Raw genomic sequence first — 17,973 nt, forward strand, 5'->3', positions numbered from 1 at the left:
TTTAGTTGTTGGATCAAATTTTAAAGGTCTGGATTCGTTGACCTGGTAAATTTGATGGAAAGAATCCGAAAATGATTCCTTTTCCAAAACTAGGAGCCCAAGGATTTGACTAGTCACCCTTTGGAGTTGGCCCATTCAAAAGTGCAAATCCCTGATAGCAATCCTCCACGCCAACTGGTAAACTTTTAGCTTCCACACCACACTTTACTTAAGCAAGTTATTATTTGCTTAATCATGCTATCTTTAAGTCATTGATCAAACCGGAATATTTCCTAAGACGCTATAATTCTTTCGAGATATTTCGAGATTTGGTACGAAAGCGAACCAGGGGAATGAAAAGGGTACTTGCAAGCCCAAGTCTAGCTTGGCTTAAAAATCCCCTAACAATGACAAAAATGACAAAAATGACCTCAATTTAATAAACAATGTGCCGAAGTAATTTGACAAAAAATCGAGGGTATTTTTGTCATTTACAGCTTATTTAATGGAGGTTATTTCTGGAATGACCAAAATAATTGACGGTGGACAAACTCAGAGACCAATTTTATCGATTTTAAATCTCATAGACCAAGGTGATGAGTTATGCCAATCTCAAGGACTATTTTTTGCTAAAAAGCCATGTATTGCAGCCAGTAAATGCATCTTCAAGCTGGGAAACATCGAACGAAATCAATCGTGTTTAATTGCAAGAAATTGGTGGTTCAAAATTCAATCTTTTAAGAGGTTTAAGAGATTTTTATATGTCTTCATGAATTTACAATTTTTTTTCTTTTATCTGATAAATTTTTCTGTCATGATTTGTGCAGTGTAGTTTATGACTTGGGTTATGAAACACCAATAATGTTACAAAAATTACACCTTAAGATACCAATAATCCAACATAGATATAAAATTTAAAACCAATAATATAATTAGTCTCCCAACTTAATTATATATACAAAATGTAACATTGAAATCGAAAAAGAAATGAAACAAAGTTTAATCAGGGAAACATGACAATGTGTTGTGTCCCCTCATTGTGTATTTTTAATCAGATCCCTAAGCTGTTGAAGAAGTTGATCAGTTGAGCAATGTTCTTCTTTTGCTTAAAACAGTACAAATACACTTCAAATCGAAAAAATAGTGTACTTGTGATGCCAAAAAAATCTGATCTTTTGAGAACTCGTTCTTAATATCTTAGCAGCGTATTATTGGTGTTTATTTGTTTAAGTTCAATAGCGTGTCAAACGTATGTTCGTTTTGTCCCATGAATGCAGGCAAGGGACATCATGAACATTACTTGCATTACAAGTTCCGCTACTTAGGTTGTTGCAAGAGGCACGGATCTCCTTCCCAACAATTGCCGATGTGATTTTAATCTGGTGCAGATTAATGTTGGCACAACCTGGATTCTCCGAGCAATCAAACTTGATCGCTTCTTCGGTTGCAGAAGTTCCATGAAAACCATTGTATGTCACATCGCTCACACTCACTGTCGAAGTCAGCAAATTTTTTCAAAAATGATGACTTCGTTAATACAACTAATTTTGGTGATATTGATAAAGGTTAATTTGGTCCACAACTTTTATTTAAATGTGTAACTTAAATGTGCACTTTTGATGTGCACCTGGACTTACCATTTTATGTAAGTAGAATATGTTGACTAGTTCATGGCCGACCAAGCCCACGTGAGTCGGGTTGTGATGGGTCGACCCGTTTGACACCTTTAAAGCAACCTAATCATCTAGAATCCAAATAGTCATGTATCCTCCACAAATGAACGGGTTATATTTAGGTACACAATCTTATCTTATGAAGGTTTTCAATGTACCCGATCTGATCAGATTAAAAACTTTACCTTTTTGCCTTTTCACTTTATATATGTAGATATCCCCCCCCTCCCGATATAGGGAAAACATACGCTAATTGCAAACCATAGTCTCTCATAATTAAAAAGAGTTGCAACAATGTAACTGTGCTATGTAAGTTAATATCCGTGATTAGGGCGCATTGCATTTATTTTATCCTTCACAAGTGCGTAGGCCAGCGTTTGCTACCAGACATTTCAACCACTGAAACTCCTGTGTGTACAAAACTAGGGAAATGGATTCTCTCTGGATCATTTCCACCAAATTCACCAAGTTAACAAATTCGAACCCTTGAAATTTGATCCAATGACTAAAGTTATTATAACTTTTAAAGAAAACTCACGTTTTTAGTTGTTGGATCAAATTTTAAAGATCTGAATTCGTTGACCTGGTAAATTTGATGGAAATAATTTGAAAATGATTCCTTTTCCAAAACTAGGAGCCCAAGGATTTGACTAGTCACCCTTTGGAGTTGGCCCATTCAAAAGTGCAAATCCCTAATAGCAATCCTCCACGCCAACACCAAGTCAGCCAAAGCCAGGCAGGCCAAACAAAAACAAACAAACAAAAGAGGCCAATCCTACCACATGTTCCGCGATGCTTCCAAAGACAGAAACCCCAGTACCCCACACTTGTCCCTCAAACCTTTCTCCCACCCACCTTCCCAATCCTCCTTTTTCTACAAAACAACTTGGAAATCTGATTTGATTAAGATCTCAACTTAATTTAGATTAATAGGTGGTCATAAGACCACCAATTCTCAATTATGTTACTTGTTTTACTCAACTACGGATCCATCAATTTATTTGAAACTTTCTCTCTTGTCGTATCACATTCTATTTTGCGATATTTGAGACGTCATACTTATGATTGTAGGATCAAAACATCATGTGCTTTTTATGAAAAAAATTTCCCTACATCAGCACGCTATTGTGTGAGAAAGTTATAACGTTTAATAACAACACAATGACATCTCAAGAAGTTCTAAAGATGCAAATGTGACAATATTCTAAACCCATTGCAATTATTGTTCGAGAAAATTAAAACATGTGTCAATGTGCGAATGACTTGTCACAATTCTACAATCACATCCACATACTTCTCGGAAAAAAAAAATTCTGAAGATTCAATTGTGACAATATTCCAAGTCAATCATAAATCGTGCAATAACACAACAAATTGCAAATAGATCCAATCCTCATTTCCTCCAAAATACAATTACAAAGGGATTATGAGAATCCAAACAAAGTCTTTAGTAGAAGATTACATACTTGTCCCATGAAACCTCCTCCCCCAATGTCATAAAACCATCTCCTAATAGAGATGGCCACTTCTATGAAGGAAACCAAAACAAACTTCTATCCACATATAGAGAGAGAGAGAGAGATAGACTTTACGCCTCCCACTCTCTCTCCTCTTCCCTTTTATTCCTCTTAATTTACATATACATCTTTTGAGTTTACACAAAAAGACTCACCATAAATTAAACATATTAAGATCAACTCACTTGACTTGTATATACAAAAATTACACTCTCCATCTCAAAGACCCCCCAAAAAACATTAATCTTCTTCCTCCTCCTCTTGATATTTTTCCCAAAGCACAAAGCCCTCTACTTTTCTCACAAAACTCTGCTTCTTCCAAAACAGAGAGGGCTCTGTTCCACACCCTAACTCTGTGTCTAAGCTACAGCAGAGATGCTGCAGTTCCTGCGGTCCCTGCTAAGACAATCAAACCCTTCGATCCGCACTGCAACTGGCCTGTCCCCAGACTTCATCCGGACACAGCCACCGTTGCGCGATGACAACATAGGCTGTGCCGGCAAAAATGGAGCCATATTGCCGCTATTACCGAAATGCTCATCTTGGATTACAGGGTTGGATGCCCTGCTCGGCGGCGACCCGCAGAAAAAAGGAGGCGATGAAGCCGATTGCTTATTACCGAATCTATCTTCACAATTCCCCTGTTTTCATAAATTAACCACAAAACAGGAGAAAATAATTAGTCTTTGTTCTTGGAATTTTTTCATAAGTGGAAGAGCGAGCTAAAACATGACAACAAAATTAAAAATAAACGAATTCATGCCAATAAAAACAAATTTGAAACCCCCAAATTAGAAAATATAAAACGAAAACATGAAATGATTTAGGCCTGCCCCTTCCTCTACAAAACCGTCAAACCACGGTTTATTTATGTCCCTTGATTCAAGTGGATGCATCGACGAAAAGGGGTGTGCAGAAATCATTTTCTCTGAATATTAGCTAAAAAATCATCCCACGAATATTAGCACAACAAGTTTAAAGAATTTAACGAAAAGTTATCAGTCCTACTTTAACGAAAAATCACATTTTTACATTAAAAAGTAAGATCTGATACTATTCCCTTTACCATTTATTCAGTCATTTTCATTTATTCAGTCATTTTCGTTAATACCCAAAATTTTCAAATCCGTTTTACTATAAATTTAAGGGGAGGAGAGGAACCTTGGCGAGAATAATATCCAGAATCTCAGACCCAGCTTCAGAATCTCGAATCTCCGATTGGTTGTGACTGTTGCAGCAGCAGCAACAAAAATCAAACACCCAAAAAATAACAACCTTTGACTCTTACCTACGAATTAAAACCTTAAAAGAACATAGAAGTGTGAGAAGATAAAAAAGGTACGTACTTGAAGTATCTGAAGGGTCTGATGTTGTCGTTGAAGGAAGGATTCAGAAGGCTGAAACGACGTGGTTTTGGGCACACAACTGAATCCATCCCCTCGCAGCCTGCCGTGGCGCTCTGCTCGTAACCGCACCTGCTCATCATCTTTGCTTCTTCTGTTGGGTGATATCACCAACAACCAAGCCTGCACACCCACACCCAGATTTCATTTCATCAAATCAACCCCAAAAATTAAAAAACACAAACTTTTGCATGAAGATTTCATATAAAATATAATTTTTGTTGGGGGGCGGGGGGAGTGATTTTCGTACACCTTGTTTATTAAAATTTCAGGCCTTTTTGAATGAATTAAATCAAAAGAGAATCACGAGACGGAAATAAACAGAGATGTGTGAAAGACGTTAAATATAACAAAGCATGAAAAATAAAACAACCCCAGAAGGATAAAAAGATGCGAAATTAAGACTTGTTCTTCATGATTTACATATAATTTGCAGATCTGTTGGTAGGAAAGTTGCAGAAAACCCAGGAATAAAAAAACAGGGAGGAACTAAGAACCTTGAGCTGCAGCCACAGGAGGCCCCTCAGGGAGGAGGAGATTTGAGGGGAAGAAGAGAAAGGATCTGCAAAACAGAGATTTTCCGGGGCGTCTGAGAGGGAGAGGAGAGAGAGGGAGAGGAGGGGTGGGGGCTGAGTATTTATGATTCAAAGAAGCAGGGGACAGAGAGAGAGGAAACAGAGGATGATCTAGATTGTGGACCGTTGGATGAGGTTTGAGATTGGTGTTGGAGGAGCCCGATTTGGTCCACGTGGTCGGGATCTCCAGCCAATAATACTAGAAAATAAATAAATAACAATACTCCCGTTTTAGCACGAGCCTACAAAGGAAAATATCTAAATTTATTTATTTATTTATGGTACGGTTGATTGATTCCAATTTCCAATTGACCAATGACCCTTGAGCCTTTGCAAGTGCAATGCACGGAAAGACATTCTCTCCGGATTTTTACCATTAAAGTCATCGAATCAAGTGATCCGAATATTTGAAATTTCATTTAACATGACAAAAATTATTATAGTTTTTAATAGATCAAAATAAGTGAACCGTTGGATGAAATTTTAAAGACTCGAATCATTTGATCTAGTGGTCTTAGTGGAAAAAATCCGAAGAGGATCTCTTTCCGCAATGACAATCCAACTATTTTAATTTTTAATTTTCTGGTAAACGAAGAGAAGGATTAGGATTAAGGACAATCAAATCTTTATCTAATTCTTAAATTTGAAGTCATGCAGATTTTTTTCTTACTTGATAAGAACACGTTGACATGGACAATCAACCAAAATAAGAAGATAAACGTCTCCGTAGGATTTGAGCTTCCGTTTTTATTTTGAAGATCTGTGAAGATTAAAATGCATATTAGTCATAAAATTAATGTGTCTAATATTAATTTAGATTTAAAGATTTAAATATTAGAAAAACCAATGAAAATGACTTGAAATTTTTGAGTTTTAACGAAAATGACAAAATAAAATGTAAAGTGAATAGTACCATAATTGATTTTTTAGTGTAAAAATGTGGTTTTTCGTTAAAATGAATAATACCGAGTGATTTTTGTAAAAATTTCCTTAAATATTTGACAACTTAATAAATTAATATAAGAAAATGAGTTTTTTAATAGTACAAAGGCACAGAGTATGAACAACTAATTAGATGATGCAGTGAATCTTTAAAAAAGGCAAGAAATTCCAATAAAGTTGTCTTATTAGATCATCTTTTACATATGATCAACTTAGAATCATGTGATATCAAAATACATAGAAGTTTCAAATTTTATAAAACATGTTATAACAATGACATGTCGTAATCACTTTTTTTTTCTTAAAGTGTTGCTACGCCCAATAGGCCGAATGCAATTCGATGAGTCATGAACGTGCCACAAATTAAACGAACGTGGTATGAGTATGTTCGTACTTTTGCCAAACCCGAATTTAAAATAAGAAAACTAATGAAAAGGGTTTGAAAATTTTGAGTTTTAACGATAATAAAAAAATAAATGGTAGAGTGAATAGTATTGTTGATGCACAAAACCAGAGGTCTTGGAACAACGTAAATCCGACCGTGAATTTGCAAAAAATGTAAATAACACAAGATGTATCGTGGTTCACCTTAAGGTTTGGACTACGTCCACACTAATTGTATTTCTCTGAGAGTATTTGTGAGGGAGAGAGTGTGAGAGCTTTTCTCTAGATAGGAGAGACTTAAGGTTTGTGAGGGTGAAGATGCCCTTTTATAGAATAAGGATTCCTCCACTAATTACATATTTGCCCATTCTTTTATTACGTAATTACATTTGAGTTATCCGAGTATTTATACGAGGTCTAAATACAAATGCCCTAGGTATGGTATAAACACGTATCAAGATTGACTTTTTAGTATAAAAATATGATTTTTCGTTAAAGTAAACAGTATCATGAGCTTTTCGTTAAAGTTTATATTTAAAAACTATAGCCAAAGATTAAAGAAGCATGTCAAATTTTGAAGATAAAAAGAGGGGATGAAAAAAACATGGCAGATGAACGTTAATTAAATTCCAGTGGAGCAAGGGTTGCAGAAAGGCTAATTGCAGGGAGGCTTCAATAATTCGAATCCAAGGTGGAAAGGACAGACATGTTTGTAAACACAGAATGGAAGTGGGAACCACAACTCCATTCCCTTTCCTTTTCTGTTCGATTCCTCCACATGCCACTGCCTTGGGATGCTCACATTGGTAAACAATGTTGGGAGAAAGATTTACATTTACTTGGCACAGATATATTGTTATCGGTGGCGTGCTGTGTTAATAACATAAAATATATGTAACTTTTGTTTATATGGTATTGTTTTATTTTTACGGAATGTTATGTAATTGTGTACTCGTGCTATATATGTTGTTTTTTTTAAAGAAAGGTTTAGTTGTAGAATCAACTCTCATGAATGACCTATGTATGTTGTTCTATTTGAGGGAAAAGTTTAGTCGTACAATCAACTTTGATGAATGACGAACTTATTAATATCATGATATTTTTTTATAAGTGAGAAATTTTAAAGCCAACTCTTGGTGAATATCAAATTTAAAATAATATTTTAATTATCAGTATAAAATGTCGTTGTATATCATATACTTGTATTAAATTTTGGTGGCCATAGTCCAAATTTGCAATCCAATGGAATTCATGGAGATTAATACACACATATATATATGGCCCCTACCATTAGGTCCATTACCAACCAATTGTAATTGGGGCGATCATATGTGTATACGGTTCATTCACCACTCATATAGTGTATATCCGATTATACCGTATTTTAAAACGATTTTGTTTCCTTTTGTGCACTATTAGATAATAGATAGTGTAAAAGTAACCCTTTACCACAGTAGTGAAAATGTGTTGTGCCCTTACATGACGATATGAATTTGAACTTTATCGGTAGCTAATTTAACATCTAACTTATTAACGCTATCACCCGACTCAAAAGATAATAGATAGTGAAGTGCTCACTAACTTGCTATTTATATTGAGAAGTAATTTCAATATATATTTTTCTTCTTCTGCACGTTGATGTTTATTCTGATCATCAATGCTTCATATATTTCAATTGAATGACCAGGATAATACAACAGTGTACAACTACGTGTGATAAAAGGATTGTGCGGGATTCACTTCCCCTATTCCTTAGAGCAACTAACTATTAGTCTAGTAATATACAAATCTCTGAGCTCTCCTTAATGTATATCTACATATATAAAGTGAAATGGCAAAAAGGGTAAAGTTTTCAATATCCTTTCAATGGCCTCACTTTAATTGGTGGGTGGTTAATAATTCTTTCTTTGTTTCTGAATTTTTAATTAAAATATATAATTAGATCTAAAGCAGAAATAAAACTTAATTTTTAATCTAGGCGTGGAAGGAGGCTAGTTAGTGAAATGAATAGCTTGTATTAAAAAAATAATAACTTTCTGATAAAAAAAATAATAATTTGGTCATTATTTTCATAATTATTTAAGGGCCTGATAGGCCCGTACAATGTCTTGGGTAGGCTTAAGACCGGCCCACTAAACTAGGTTAAGGGCCTGATAGGCCACGGGTAATAGGTCTTGCGTTTGAACTTTGATCTTCTGCGCAAGTTTTACTTCTGTGTTTCAGAAGACTGAGAGGAAGATGGTGTGGCCAGGGACAACAATGGCAACCAATTGTCTAGTAAGTCGTTTCTCAACCTTTTGTTGTTATTTTTATTATTTCAATCTTCTGAAATATATTCGTAAATGATACGAGCCATATAGAGGGATTGGAATTCCCAAACCCTAGTATATATTAGACTGTTAGTTAGCAAACAAAAGAATTATTGATTATATTTATATGATGAGAAACGTTAAGATGACTCTCTTAAAGTGGAACTCTGTCACTTCATAGTTTAACGTCAATTTTCTTGCCAACATTATAACAAAAAATATGGGCTGGCAGCCCATGGAGAGTCCCACTTTTAAAAGAGTCTCCTTAGTATTTCTCTTTATATGATATATTAAGGAGAGTGATAGGATTGTTGGCACAAATTTGCAATTATATTATTGTTGCGTATGAATTACAATTAAGTATCAGTTACAATTGACGACAAGTGCACAAGACTAACCAATAACCCCAATAGTTCGGATTGTAAATTGATTAAGGAATACATTAATGTTTTGATGGTTCAATGACAAAATTTTCTTATACACTCTGAAATACTATAGAATTTTGAATAGTTAATTATCGGTCAAGTATACAATAATTAAAATCTACAAAGCGCTATACAATTTTCAGCAAATGATATGTGACATTTGACATTTGAAATTATGTGACAGTTTCAAATTCCCATGCAATAACTGAGTACAAAATTAATATATTTCCTTTCCAATGACCATGATTTCCCAACTACAATAGTCAATAGGTCATCACCTTTAAAAAAGTCATGAAATCCAGATGCAGAAATCTTTAAAGATGGTGATATATCAGACTTTATTTCATTTTTCATTCCCCACCTAAGTGGGTCCTAAACCCTAAATTAACCACATATAAATGATATAACCCTAATCCCTTGAGTGTACCATGTGATACCTTTTTATTCCACTGCATCTGCATCATGTGTTTGAAGCAGCCTTGTTATTCTTCCTCTTTAGTTTTCTCCTCTTTTGATTCAGCTCATAAGCCTCATATCCCAGCTTGTAGATAAACCCTAATTTTTTTTTAAAAAAAGCTAAAGCTAAAGTAACCCTTGTCTCTCTCTCTCTTGATGTTCCTTGCTTTGTTCTCTCTCTCTCTCTCTCTCTGTCTCTAAACATTATTTCATGGATTCGAAATCTCCAAAATCCATGTCACCTTCTTGTCCTACCTCAGTAATATAATATTATATATTATAGTAGTTTTTACAAAAGGGTACCTGGGTAGGATATTCACTCATTCTCTGTGCAGTCATGCATGCACATTCATGTCACAATGTCTAGTCATCAAAGCAACACAATAGTGGTACGTGGGTCATTGTGCTGGGAAGAAAAGTGGGGAGGAATCTCTTTGGTATTTTCTCCCATCCAGAATTCGCACTTTGCTCATCTTTGCTTCGCACCAATGCAATTGTTCTGCATTTAGGTCGGTCATTCTCAAAACCCTAGATACCAGTTTTAGGTCAATCAGACCCATCAGTATCTCCATCTCTTCCTCCACCTTCAACCTTCGCTTTCTCAGGCATTTGTGGGAACGTCGAAGATCTTTGATTTTCATCTTCTTCTGCTCATGAAATTGGGAGAGGTAAGAATATATCCGGAAAATGTTTATACATGACGTATGTTTTTTAACTTAAAGAACGGACGCGCATTGATATTGCTAAGAATGTATCAACCACATGTTTGTACGCTTTGTTACAACAGTGACATTAGTGACTTGACATTACTAATAACATATCGACAATCAATTCTTTAATAAAGGATGGACTTCCGTTATGGACTATAATTTGGTATAGTAAAAATAAATGATAACATAACATAATTAAGCAATTGAAACACAAACACACACACATATATATATGAACTTACTTTTTGATTAACTTTCTTCATCAGATGGAGAAGAGTGGGATCAACTGAACCTTTTCGTTTTCGTTTGAACATGGATGCTAATTTCTGGCAGGGTTTTTCCTTATCAGTCTTGAGAAAATCCATGAACGTTCGGATTCCGTCTTCCATTATCATTAAAAATGCAGCTGACGAAATTTTTGAGCCAAAACCTTCATCCTTTTGATGGTCATCATCTTCTGAAACTTATGACATAAAATTCATGCATTAGTTAATTAACTTTGTTTGATCCCTAGACCTTTTGCATTCTTTGATACAATTTAAAAAATCATATCACGTAACATTCAAATTGTTAAAGAAAAAGGGTATGAATTAAAAGAAGTTAAAGTACAATTCTTCTGCAGATGTACCTCGATATTCTGGCACTTGAAGTAACTTTGGTGCCAAAAGCCTCATCCTAGCATAAATCTCTGGCCTCCTGCCTTGCTCATAAGGCTCATTCTCTACATATCTTTGTAGAAGCACTTGAAATTGCTGAAATTTCTGTGCTAATTCGCCAGGAACGCCGGGATCAAACTCATGGCGTGATGCCCTTTTTTGCTCAAAATTCTTGTAGTTCCAATTAAGTGCTTCCCATGTTAAGCAAATTTGTGCAACATAAGCAGCCTCCAGCTCATGATAAGGGTTGTGACGTACATCAGGCAGCCTTTTTGTTGCCGTAGAGATTCTATGAACAATCCTTTCCGAAATTGATCTTGGACAGACTTGAATAGACTTAAGTGATTCTGAAAACAAAAATATAGCATATATAATGTCAGCTTAAGATATTAATAAAAGAAATCATTACAAAAAGGGAGAAAATATAGCTAGATAATAAAAAAATTAAATTAAATTACCTGTTTCATGGAGCTTTTGGGCACTAATTCTGTCTAGGAACATCATTTCTTCATCATACTTTTGGAAGACTGTGTAAGACTCCCATTTGGGGCAGCTTCGCCGGGACGAGGAAGAAAAAGGATCTTCAGTGGCAGAATCCCTGCAATTAATTGAGCTTCTCCAATCAGAAGAGCTCTTAGAAGTTGATCCAACAGTTGAGTCCTCAAAAATTTCATCCTCTTTATTGTCTTGAACTTGGAACTTCTTGTTCTTCAATTGTGATGGCCCGAAAACCACAAAATTTTCGTCACTGGATAAATGCGTCTGATCTGCCCTATTGATTTCAGTATTATGTTCATCACAATTACCTGTATGATCAAATAACATAAGCAAATGTCAGGCTGCAAATAGTACAAGTATTAGAAGTAAATCATGTGACTAGCTAGCTAAGTGTAACAAACTTTAGTGCTTGAAATAATGGGACATACCGTCACCATTTTTGTCACTTTTATGTAGCTCTATAGTTATCGGAGATGTGGGCCACACTCGATCCTTCGCAACAGAATTGAGAACTGAAACTGTATCTTTCACGGGGATTTCCTCCGCACCTTGATCGTCATGTTCAGATTCTGAACCTTGTGATGACTCATGCAAAGATTCATCGGGGCGGTCTTCAATTATTAAGCTCTCCCGTGCGCTAATGAATTGGTCTTCGGAAAAACTTTTTTGATGATGATGCTGAAGGTTATTGTTAGGCAAAAACATCAGTGATTCGCCGCCGTGAATGATGTCAGCCACCAGATCATGATCATTTATGGTACTGCAGTATTGGTGACCAGGAACATGAAACTGCCTTTGTTCGTTGTCTTCTTCTTCCTCCTGCTCCTCCTCTTCTTCTTCGTCCGAAAACACATAGTCTTCGTATCCATTCTGGTTTCTGCAATCCAACAAATAAATGCATACAAAAGGGTGAAGATTAAGTAAATTAAAGAAGTAAAACACAAAAGTGAGCATGCAGTTAAGAACTTAAAACATAAGGATATATAATTAAGACCTTGGGAAAATAGGGTTGCTGCCGACAAAGTAGAAGAGTTTGAAAAGAAAAGTGGAGGAGAGGTAGAGGAAGAGGAGGAGGAGGTGGAAGGAGGAGGAGGTGTTGTAGAAGAGCCTAACTAGTGCTTCCTCAGCTGAACATGGCATTTTCTCCTCCGAAAAATGAGTTTGTATGGAGCCTCTAGTGTCTCTCCTTCACAAAGCACAATGGCAAAGTGGGAGTATTACTCCTTGAAAAAAGTTAAAGCGTGTGCTTTGGTTTGCTTTCATAAATACTCTCTTTCTTGTTGGTCGAAATAGTTTTTTTTCACCAAGAAATGTTTCGTGTCCTCCAATATTGCAAGTGCCAATTTACCTTATATATGTTTCCTATTATTAATTGGATATTTATAAATAAGCCACTTAAATCGTCTATTTTGTAGTGAAAGAACACGTATAACACTATTTTGAAGAAAAAAAACTTTTAAACTTAACTGTTGCAACTGACATTAATATAGGTAAGAGATAATTTTCTATAATTTGATTCTTTAAAGGTTTCTACCACCAACAGTTATTTTAAATATTTCACTACCTTCTTCTTCTTCTTCTTTTTTTGTTTTTTTAGGTAAAAGATATTGCACAGTCTTGATTAAATTGCTTATGAAAATAGTTCTTTTGCATGTGCTCACATTGTGTGAAACAAATCGTGAGAATCATTTCTAATGCAGTATCTTTGTATTAAAAGAACATAAACCTTGTATTTTAGTTTGTATTTGAAGTAAAAGAACTCCTTTTCCTTTTCTTTTTATTGCTAGAATTAAAGTAGAAAATCCTATTCTACAAGAAAGGGGCCTATGCTATATCCAAATAAATAAATATAAGTATATAACTAGAAATAAAAATAAAAAGAAGAGACCAAAACCAAGCCGCACGCATTGGTAGACATGTATGCATGCCACTTTTTAAAAGAAGTATTAAGATAATATTATTTTCAAATAAAAAGAAGCTGAAATAAAAATAAACAACTTAAAGTAGATAATTAGAGGAAAAAAATGACACGACATAAGTTTCTGTACAAGGTTTTGGTCAGATAATTAGTGGAGGCTTGAAGGTATTAGTATTCTTTGCCTCCTATAATATATAAAGAACCTTTTTATAAAGCTATGAATTATGGGAGGTATTGTCAATTGAATTTGGAGCTTCTCTTTTGGAAATCTTCTTGGTTGTTTCTTCTTGTCTTTAACTTTGCCACTAAGATTTCTGCAGACATGTTTGTCGATCCAATCAGCGGTTGATTACTTGATCAGGCACGAATCAAATCACCAAATTATGAAGCACTAAACTATGATTTGTATTAATTAATTAGTTTACAATGGATTGAGCTTTTGAATACAACTTTGTATCTTTGCTTGATAAGCTTGAAAAAAAAAAACCCCCCAATTCTTGGTAGCCCAATAGTAAATACATTCCTGAATATAACCCACAAAAAGTCCAATATTTGCATAATTCTTTGAAGGGAAAAAAAAAAAAAATCTTTTGGTGCCACAAATTGGATTGAATAACCCACATACCCAAAGAAATTAGAGTAAATTACTTTTTAACTCTTTCTGTATGGGTGCAATTGTAACTCATTCATCATCTTTAAAATATTTCAATCTCATATACTTACATATTATTTATTTTCATACATATGTTAGTCAAAGGCTAAATAGCCAAAATGGTCACTGAGATTTGCATCACTCATCACTTTGGTCCTTAACATTTCAAATCAATAAAAGTGGTCCCTGAGATTGTCCACCATCCATCATTTTAGTCATTCTGTTAAAAACTCCGTTAAGTGTCCCGGAGCTTTTGGCTGGAAGTTAGGGCAATTTTCAAAGCTTCGTAACTCAATCGTTTCTTAACCAAATTCGACCCATAATATATCAAAATGAAGATAGGAAAGTGTAGAATAAGATTATACCTATTTGGAGCCCAATGGTTGCCAGAGATGGCAGGAAAATAGCCTCAAAGTTGACTGGTCCGAGGAAAAACTGGAAAACTCGTCGGAAACTGGGTAAACTTTAAATGTTCATAACTTCTTCAATACTTAACGAAATCAAGTGATTCAAAAACAAAAATCATACTTCTCGACGAGATGAAGATAATGGTTCATTTTTAGATAGCTAACTCTCCGTGGTTTGGCTGGAAAACAGCTTCCGGCCATCTCCAGCAACTATTGGGCTTCCAAATATGTATAATCGTAGTCTACACTTTCCTATCTTCATTTTGATATATTATGGGTCAAATTTGGTTAAGAAATGATTGAGTTACGAAATTTTGAAAATTGCCCAAACTTTCGGCCAAGAGTTCCAGGATGCTTAACAGAGTTTTTAACGGAGTGACCAAAATGATAGATGGTGGACAATCTCAGGGACCACTTTGATTGATTTGAAATATTAGGGACCAAAGTGATGAGTTATGCAAATCTCATGGACCATTTTGGCTATTTAGCCGTTAGTCAAATTATCGATTTGACCTTTAAATGATGACATGACAAATGTGGGGCCTATATTTTTACTCATGTGAAAGTCAAATTTGTCCACATAGATTAAAAAAAAATGGTAAATTACATCTTACCACCTCAACTTTAAGTCATATAACAAACTCATATTTCATTTTATAAATATTACAATGTCATACATCAACTTACGAATCTGTTGCAATGTTAGACCTCCAATAGTCAATTCGTCAAATTGGCCATTAAACGATGATGCGGCAAATGCAAAATCCATATTTTTGATGATATGGTAGCTAATTTTTCCATGTAGATAAAAAATAAAATTATAAAATAAATAACTTAAAAAGAAAATAATTTTCTGCACGGTTGACCTCTCTTCTCACCTGAACCAACACGCTAGCGTTGTGCTTCCCCCCCATAATCCTACACCTCGAGATCAAGATAAATTCACATCCACATTCACCGAAAATAGAGAGCCGCCAAAAACCTACTCCAAATAGTTGAACTTGAACAAAATTATATCTTGTTCATCAAATTAGATGAGTAAATGTCTAGATGATGGTGGTGGTAGTAGGAAGCCAGATCGAATTGACATTCAAATGTTAAAACTAAAAATAAAAATTAAATTAGAAGTAGGAATTTTCTACAAATTGGGGATTAGGGTTGTTTGAGAGTGTGAAAACTGGAAGGGAAATGGAGTTTGCAGATGAATAATTTCTTGCATAATTGACTTGATCTTGAATCATACAATGATTCATGGCTTTATACAGTAAAGGGAAGGCTACTCTAGGTAAATACATCTTGATTGTTTGCCAATTACATTACGATCCTATAATTACCCTAAATGAATAGTTGACTTATTTTCTTTCCTTTAACAACCCCCCTCAAGTTGGAGTGTAAATGTCAATAACGCCTAACTTGTGAAGATGCGTTCGAAAGACAGCTTCCCTTGTTGGCTTCGTGAATATGTCGGCAATTTGTTCTCCGGTTTGCACATATGCAGTTTTGATCTCTCCATTTTGAATTCTTTCACGTACTGTATGACAATCCAACTCAATGTGTTTGGTTTGTTCATGATATACTGGATTTGCAGCAATGTACAAGGCCGCTTGGTTATCACAGAATAGGTTTGCAGGTTCATGATGATTAACCCTCGAATCATGTAACAAATACCTTAGCCAAGTGAGTTCACATGTAGTAGCTGCCATGGATCGGTACTCCGCTTCAGCTGAGAACCTAGAAACAATTGCCTGCTTCTTGCTTTTCCATGATACAAGTGCTTGTCCAAGGAATACACAGTAACCTGTGACAGATAGTCGTGTAGTTGGACAACGAGCCCAATCTACATCACAATAACCGACCAAATTTAATTGGCCATATGATGGAAAGAGAAATCCTTGACTCGGAGCTGCCTTTAAGTATTGAAGTAACTTGTGGACAACATCGAGATGAGGCTTTCTGGGTTGTTGCATGAATTGACTAAGGGTATTAACCAAATACGTGATTTCCGGTCTTGTGATAGTAAGGTAAATCAATTTCCCAACCAACCTGCAATAACAAGTTAGGTCATTGAGAAGGTCATCATTGTTTCGATTCAACTTTAGTTCTGGATCCATTGGAAATTTGGCAGGCTTCACACCAAGTAAACCATTATCTTCCAATATATCCAATGTATATTTTCGTTAGCCTATTGAAATCCATGCCATCGATCGTGCAACTTCAACCCTAAGGAAGTATTTCAATGAGCCAAGGTCTTTAATCCGAAAACAATTATTGAGAAATTTTTTAAGGTCACTGATTGCCTCTTCATTGTTCCCTGTGATGATCATATCATCAACGTATAATAGTATCACTGTAAATGAATTTTCACGGACCTGAGTGAATAATGAATAGTCTGCCCGTGATTGTTGAAAGCCAATGTTTTGGATTGCAGATGAAAACTTGTGAAACCAACTTCTTGAGGCTTGTTTCAGTCCATACAAGGACTTGTTGAGTCGACAAATAACTCACTCCCCCTGTCGACGATAACCAAGTGGAGGAAGCATGTAGACCTCCTCATGGAGATCCCCATGAAGAATGGCGTTCTGGACGTCCATTTGGTGAAGGCTCCAATGGCGAACTGTAGCAACCGTCAAGAGACAACGGACGGTGATGAGTTTGGCTACGGGGGTAAAAATTTCTTTATAATTAATGCATTCGCATTGAGTGAATCATTTAGTGACGAGGCGGGCTTTGTACCTTTCAACAGATCTATCAGCTTGATATTTAATTTTGAATATCCATTTACAGCCAATCGGGTGATAGCCAGGAGGAAGAGAAACCATGGTCCAAGTGTTGTTGGCTTCAAGAGCATGAATTTCAGCATGTATAGCTTCAACCCACTGCGGGTCTTGATTGGCCTGCTCATAAGACATTGGTTCCACCAAATGGGAAATATTGTGTACAAAGTGTTGATGAGCAGAAGACAAATTAGAGTAAGAGACATACCGATGGAAGAAGTACCGCGTACCGAACGTGGCAGCGGAGATATTGCCAGAAGCAAGCATAGAGGCATGGTATGCTTGATATTGTTTAAAGTGAGTGGGAGGTCATGTGGTTCGATTAGATTGACGAAGTGGGGGTTGGGGATTAGGGAGGGTGAGCGGTGATGTTGGTGTTGTAGAGATGAGGGCGTCATTAGGTTGTGAGGGTATGGGTTAGTTGTGTGATGGGGCGAATGAATTAGTAGCGGGGTCGGGAGTCGATGAAGGTATGGGATTAGTGGTTGGAAAATCTAGGAGTGAAGAGGAATGAGGCATGATTTCAGTGGTATGGATGAGATTAAGTGGGATTGAGGAATTGGTGGGATGGATTGGGTCAATGGGTGATGGGGTAATGGTTGATGGGTCGTGGGTAGTTTGGGATGAGGTGATAAATGTGGTGTGATGTCATCATGAGGAAGTGGCAAAGTGGGCTAATCAGTTTGCATTTCTGG

General features: G+C 35.8%; 2 protein-coding genes across 3 annotated transcripts; both read right to left on the reverse strand.

The window, feature by feature from the left end:
- Positions 1-3,026: 3,026 nt before the first annotated feature.
- Positions 3,027-5,343, reverse strand: LOC103428317 (uncharacterized). The gene is made up of 4 exons (XM_008366423.4): positions 5,070-5,343; positions 4,516-4,695; positions 4,331-4,397; positions 3,027-3,810 (listed from the first exon to the last, which is right to left on the reverse strand). Exons 2-4 carry the CDS (start codon positions 4,653-4,655, stop codon positions 3,529-3,531), a joined length of 489 nt encoding a protein of 162 aa, XP_008364645.1. The 5' UTR covers positions 4,656-4,695; positions 5,070-5,343; the 3' UTR covers positions 3,027-3,528.
- A 4,030-nt stretch (positions 5,344-9,373) lies between these two features.
- On the reverse strand, positions 9,374-12,844 carry LOC103428318 (uncharacterized). 2 transcript variants are annotated; one of them, XM_008366424.4, is made up of 6 exons: positions 12,522-12,844; positions 11,956-12,404; positions 11,488-11,835; positions 11,002-11,376; positions 10,616-10,836; positions 9,374-10,310 (listed from the first exon to the last, which is right to left on the reverse strand). In XM_008366424.4, the coding sequence occupies exons 1-6, from the start codon at positions 12,665-12,667 to the stop codon at positions 10,062-10,064; spliced, it is 1,788 nt and encodes a 595-aa protein (XP_008364646.1). In that variant the 5' UTR covers positions 12,668-12,844; the 3' UTR covers positions 9,374-10,061. The 2 variants fall into 2 exon arrangements, with proteins under 2 accessions (XP_008364646.1, XP_008364647.1); XM_008366425.4 differs by having other exon boundaries at positions 10,616-10,830; positions 12,522-12,834.
- Positions 12,845-17,973: the final 5,129 nt, after the last annotated feature.

Source organism: Malus domestica, chromosome 06 (assembly GCF_042453785.1).
Source record: "Malus domestica chromosome 06, GDT2T_hap1".
Taxonomy (NCBI): domain Eukaryota; kingdom Viridiplantae; phylum Streptophyta; class Magnoliopsida; order Rosales; family Rosaceae; genus Malus; species Malus domestica.

Bases quoted from the DNA above. Each gene is read 5' to 3' on its own strand.
- LOC103428317 (XM_008366423.4), bottom strand. From the start codon at position 4,655: ATGATGAGCAGGTGCGGTTACGAGCAGAGCGCCACGGCAGGCTGCGAG. The intron at 4,398-4,515 runs GTACGTACCTTT...CTGCTGCAACAG, and splicing joins AGACCCTTCAGATACTTCAA to TCACAACCAATCGGAGATTC. The intron at 3,811-4,330 runs GTTCCTCTCCTC...TTATGAAAACAG, and splicing joins TGGATATTATTCTCGCCAAG to GGGAATTGTGAAGATAGATT.
- LOC103428318 (XM_008366424.4), bottom strand. From the start codon at position 12,667: ATGCCATGTTCAGCTGAGGAAGCACTAGTTAGGCTCTTCTACAACACC. The intron at 12,405-12,521 runs GTCTTAATTATA...GTTGGATTGCAG, and splicing joins AGCAACCCTATTTTCCCAAG to AAACCAGAATGGATACGAAG. The intron at 10,311-10,615 runs GTAAGTTCATAT...TTTCATGAGCAG, and splicing joins TGAAGAAAGTTAATCAAAAA to AAGAAGATGAAAATCAAAGA.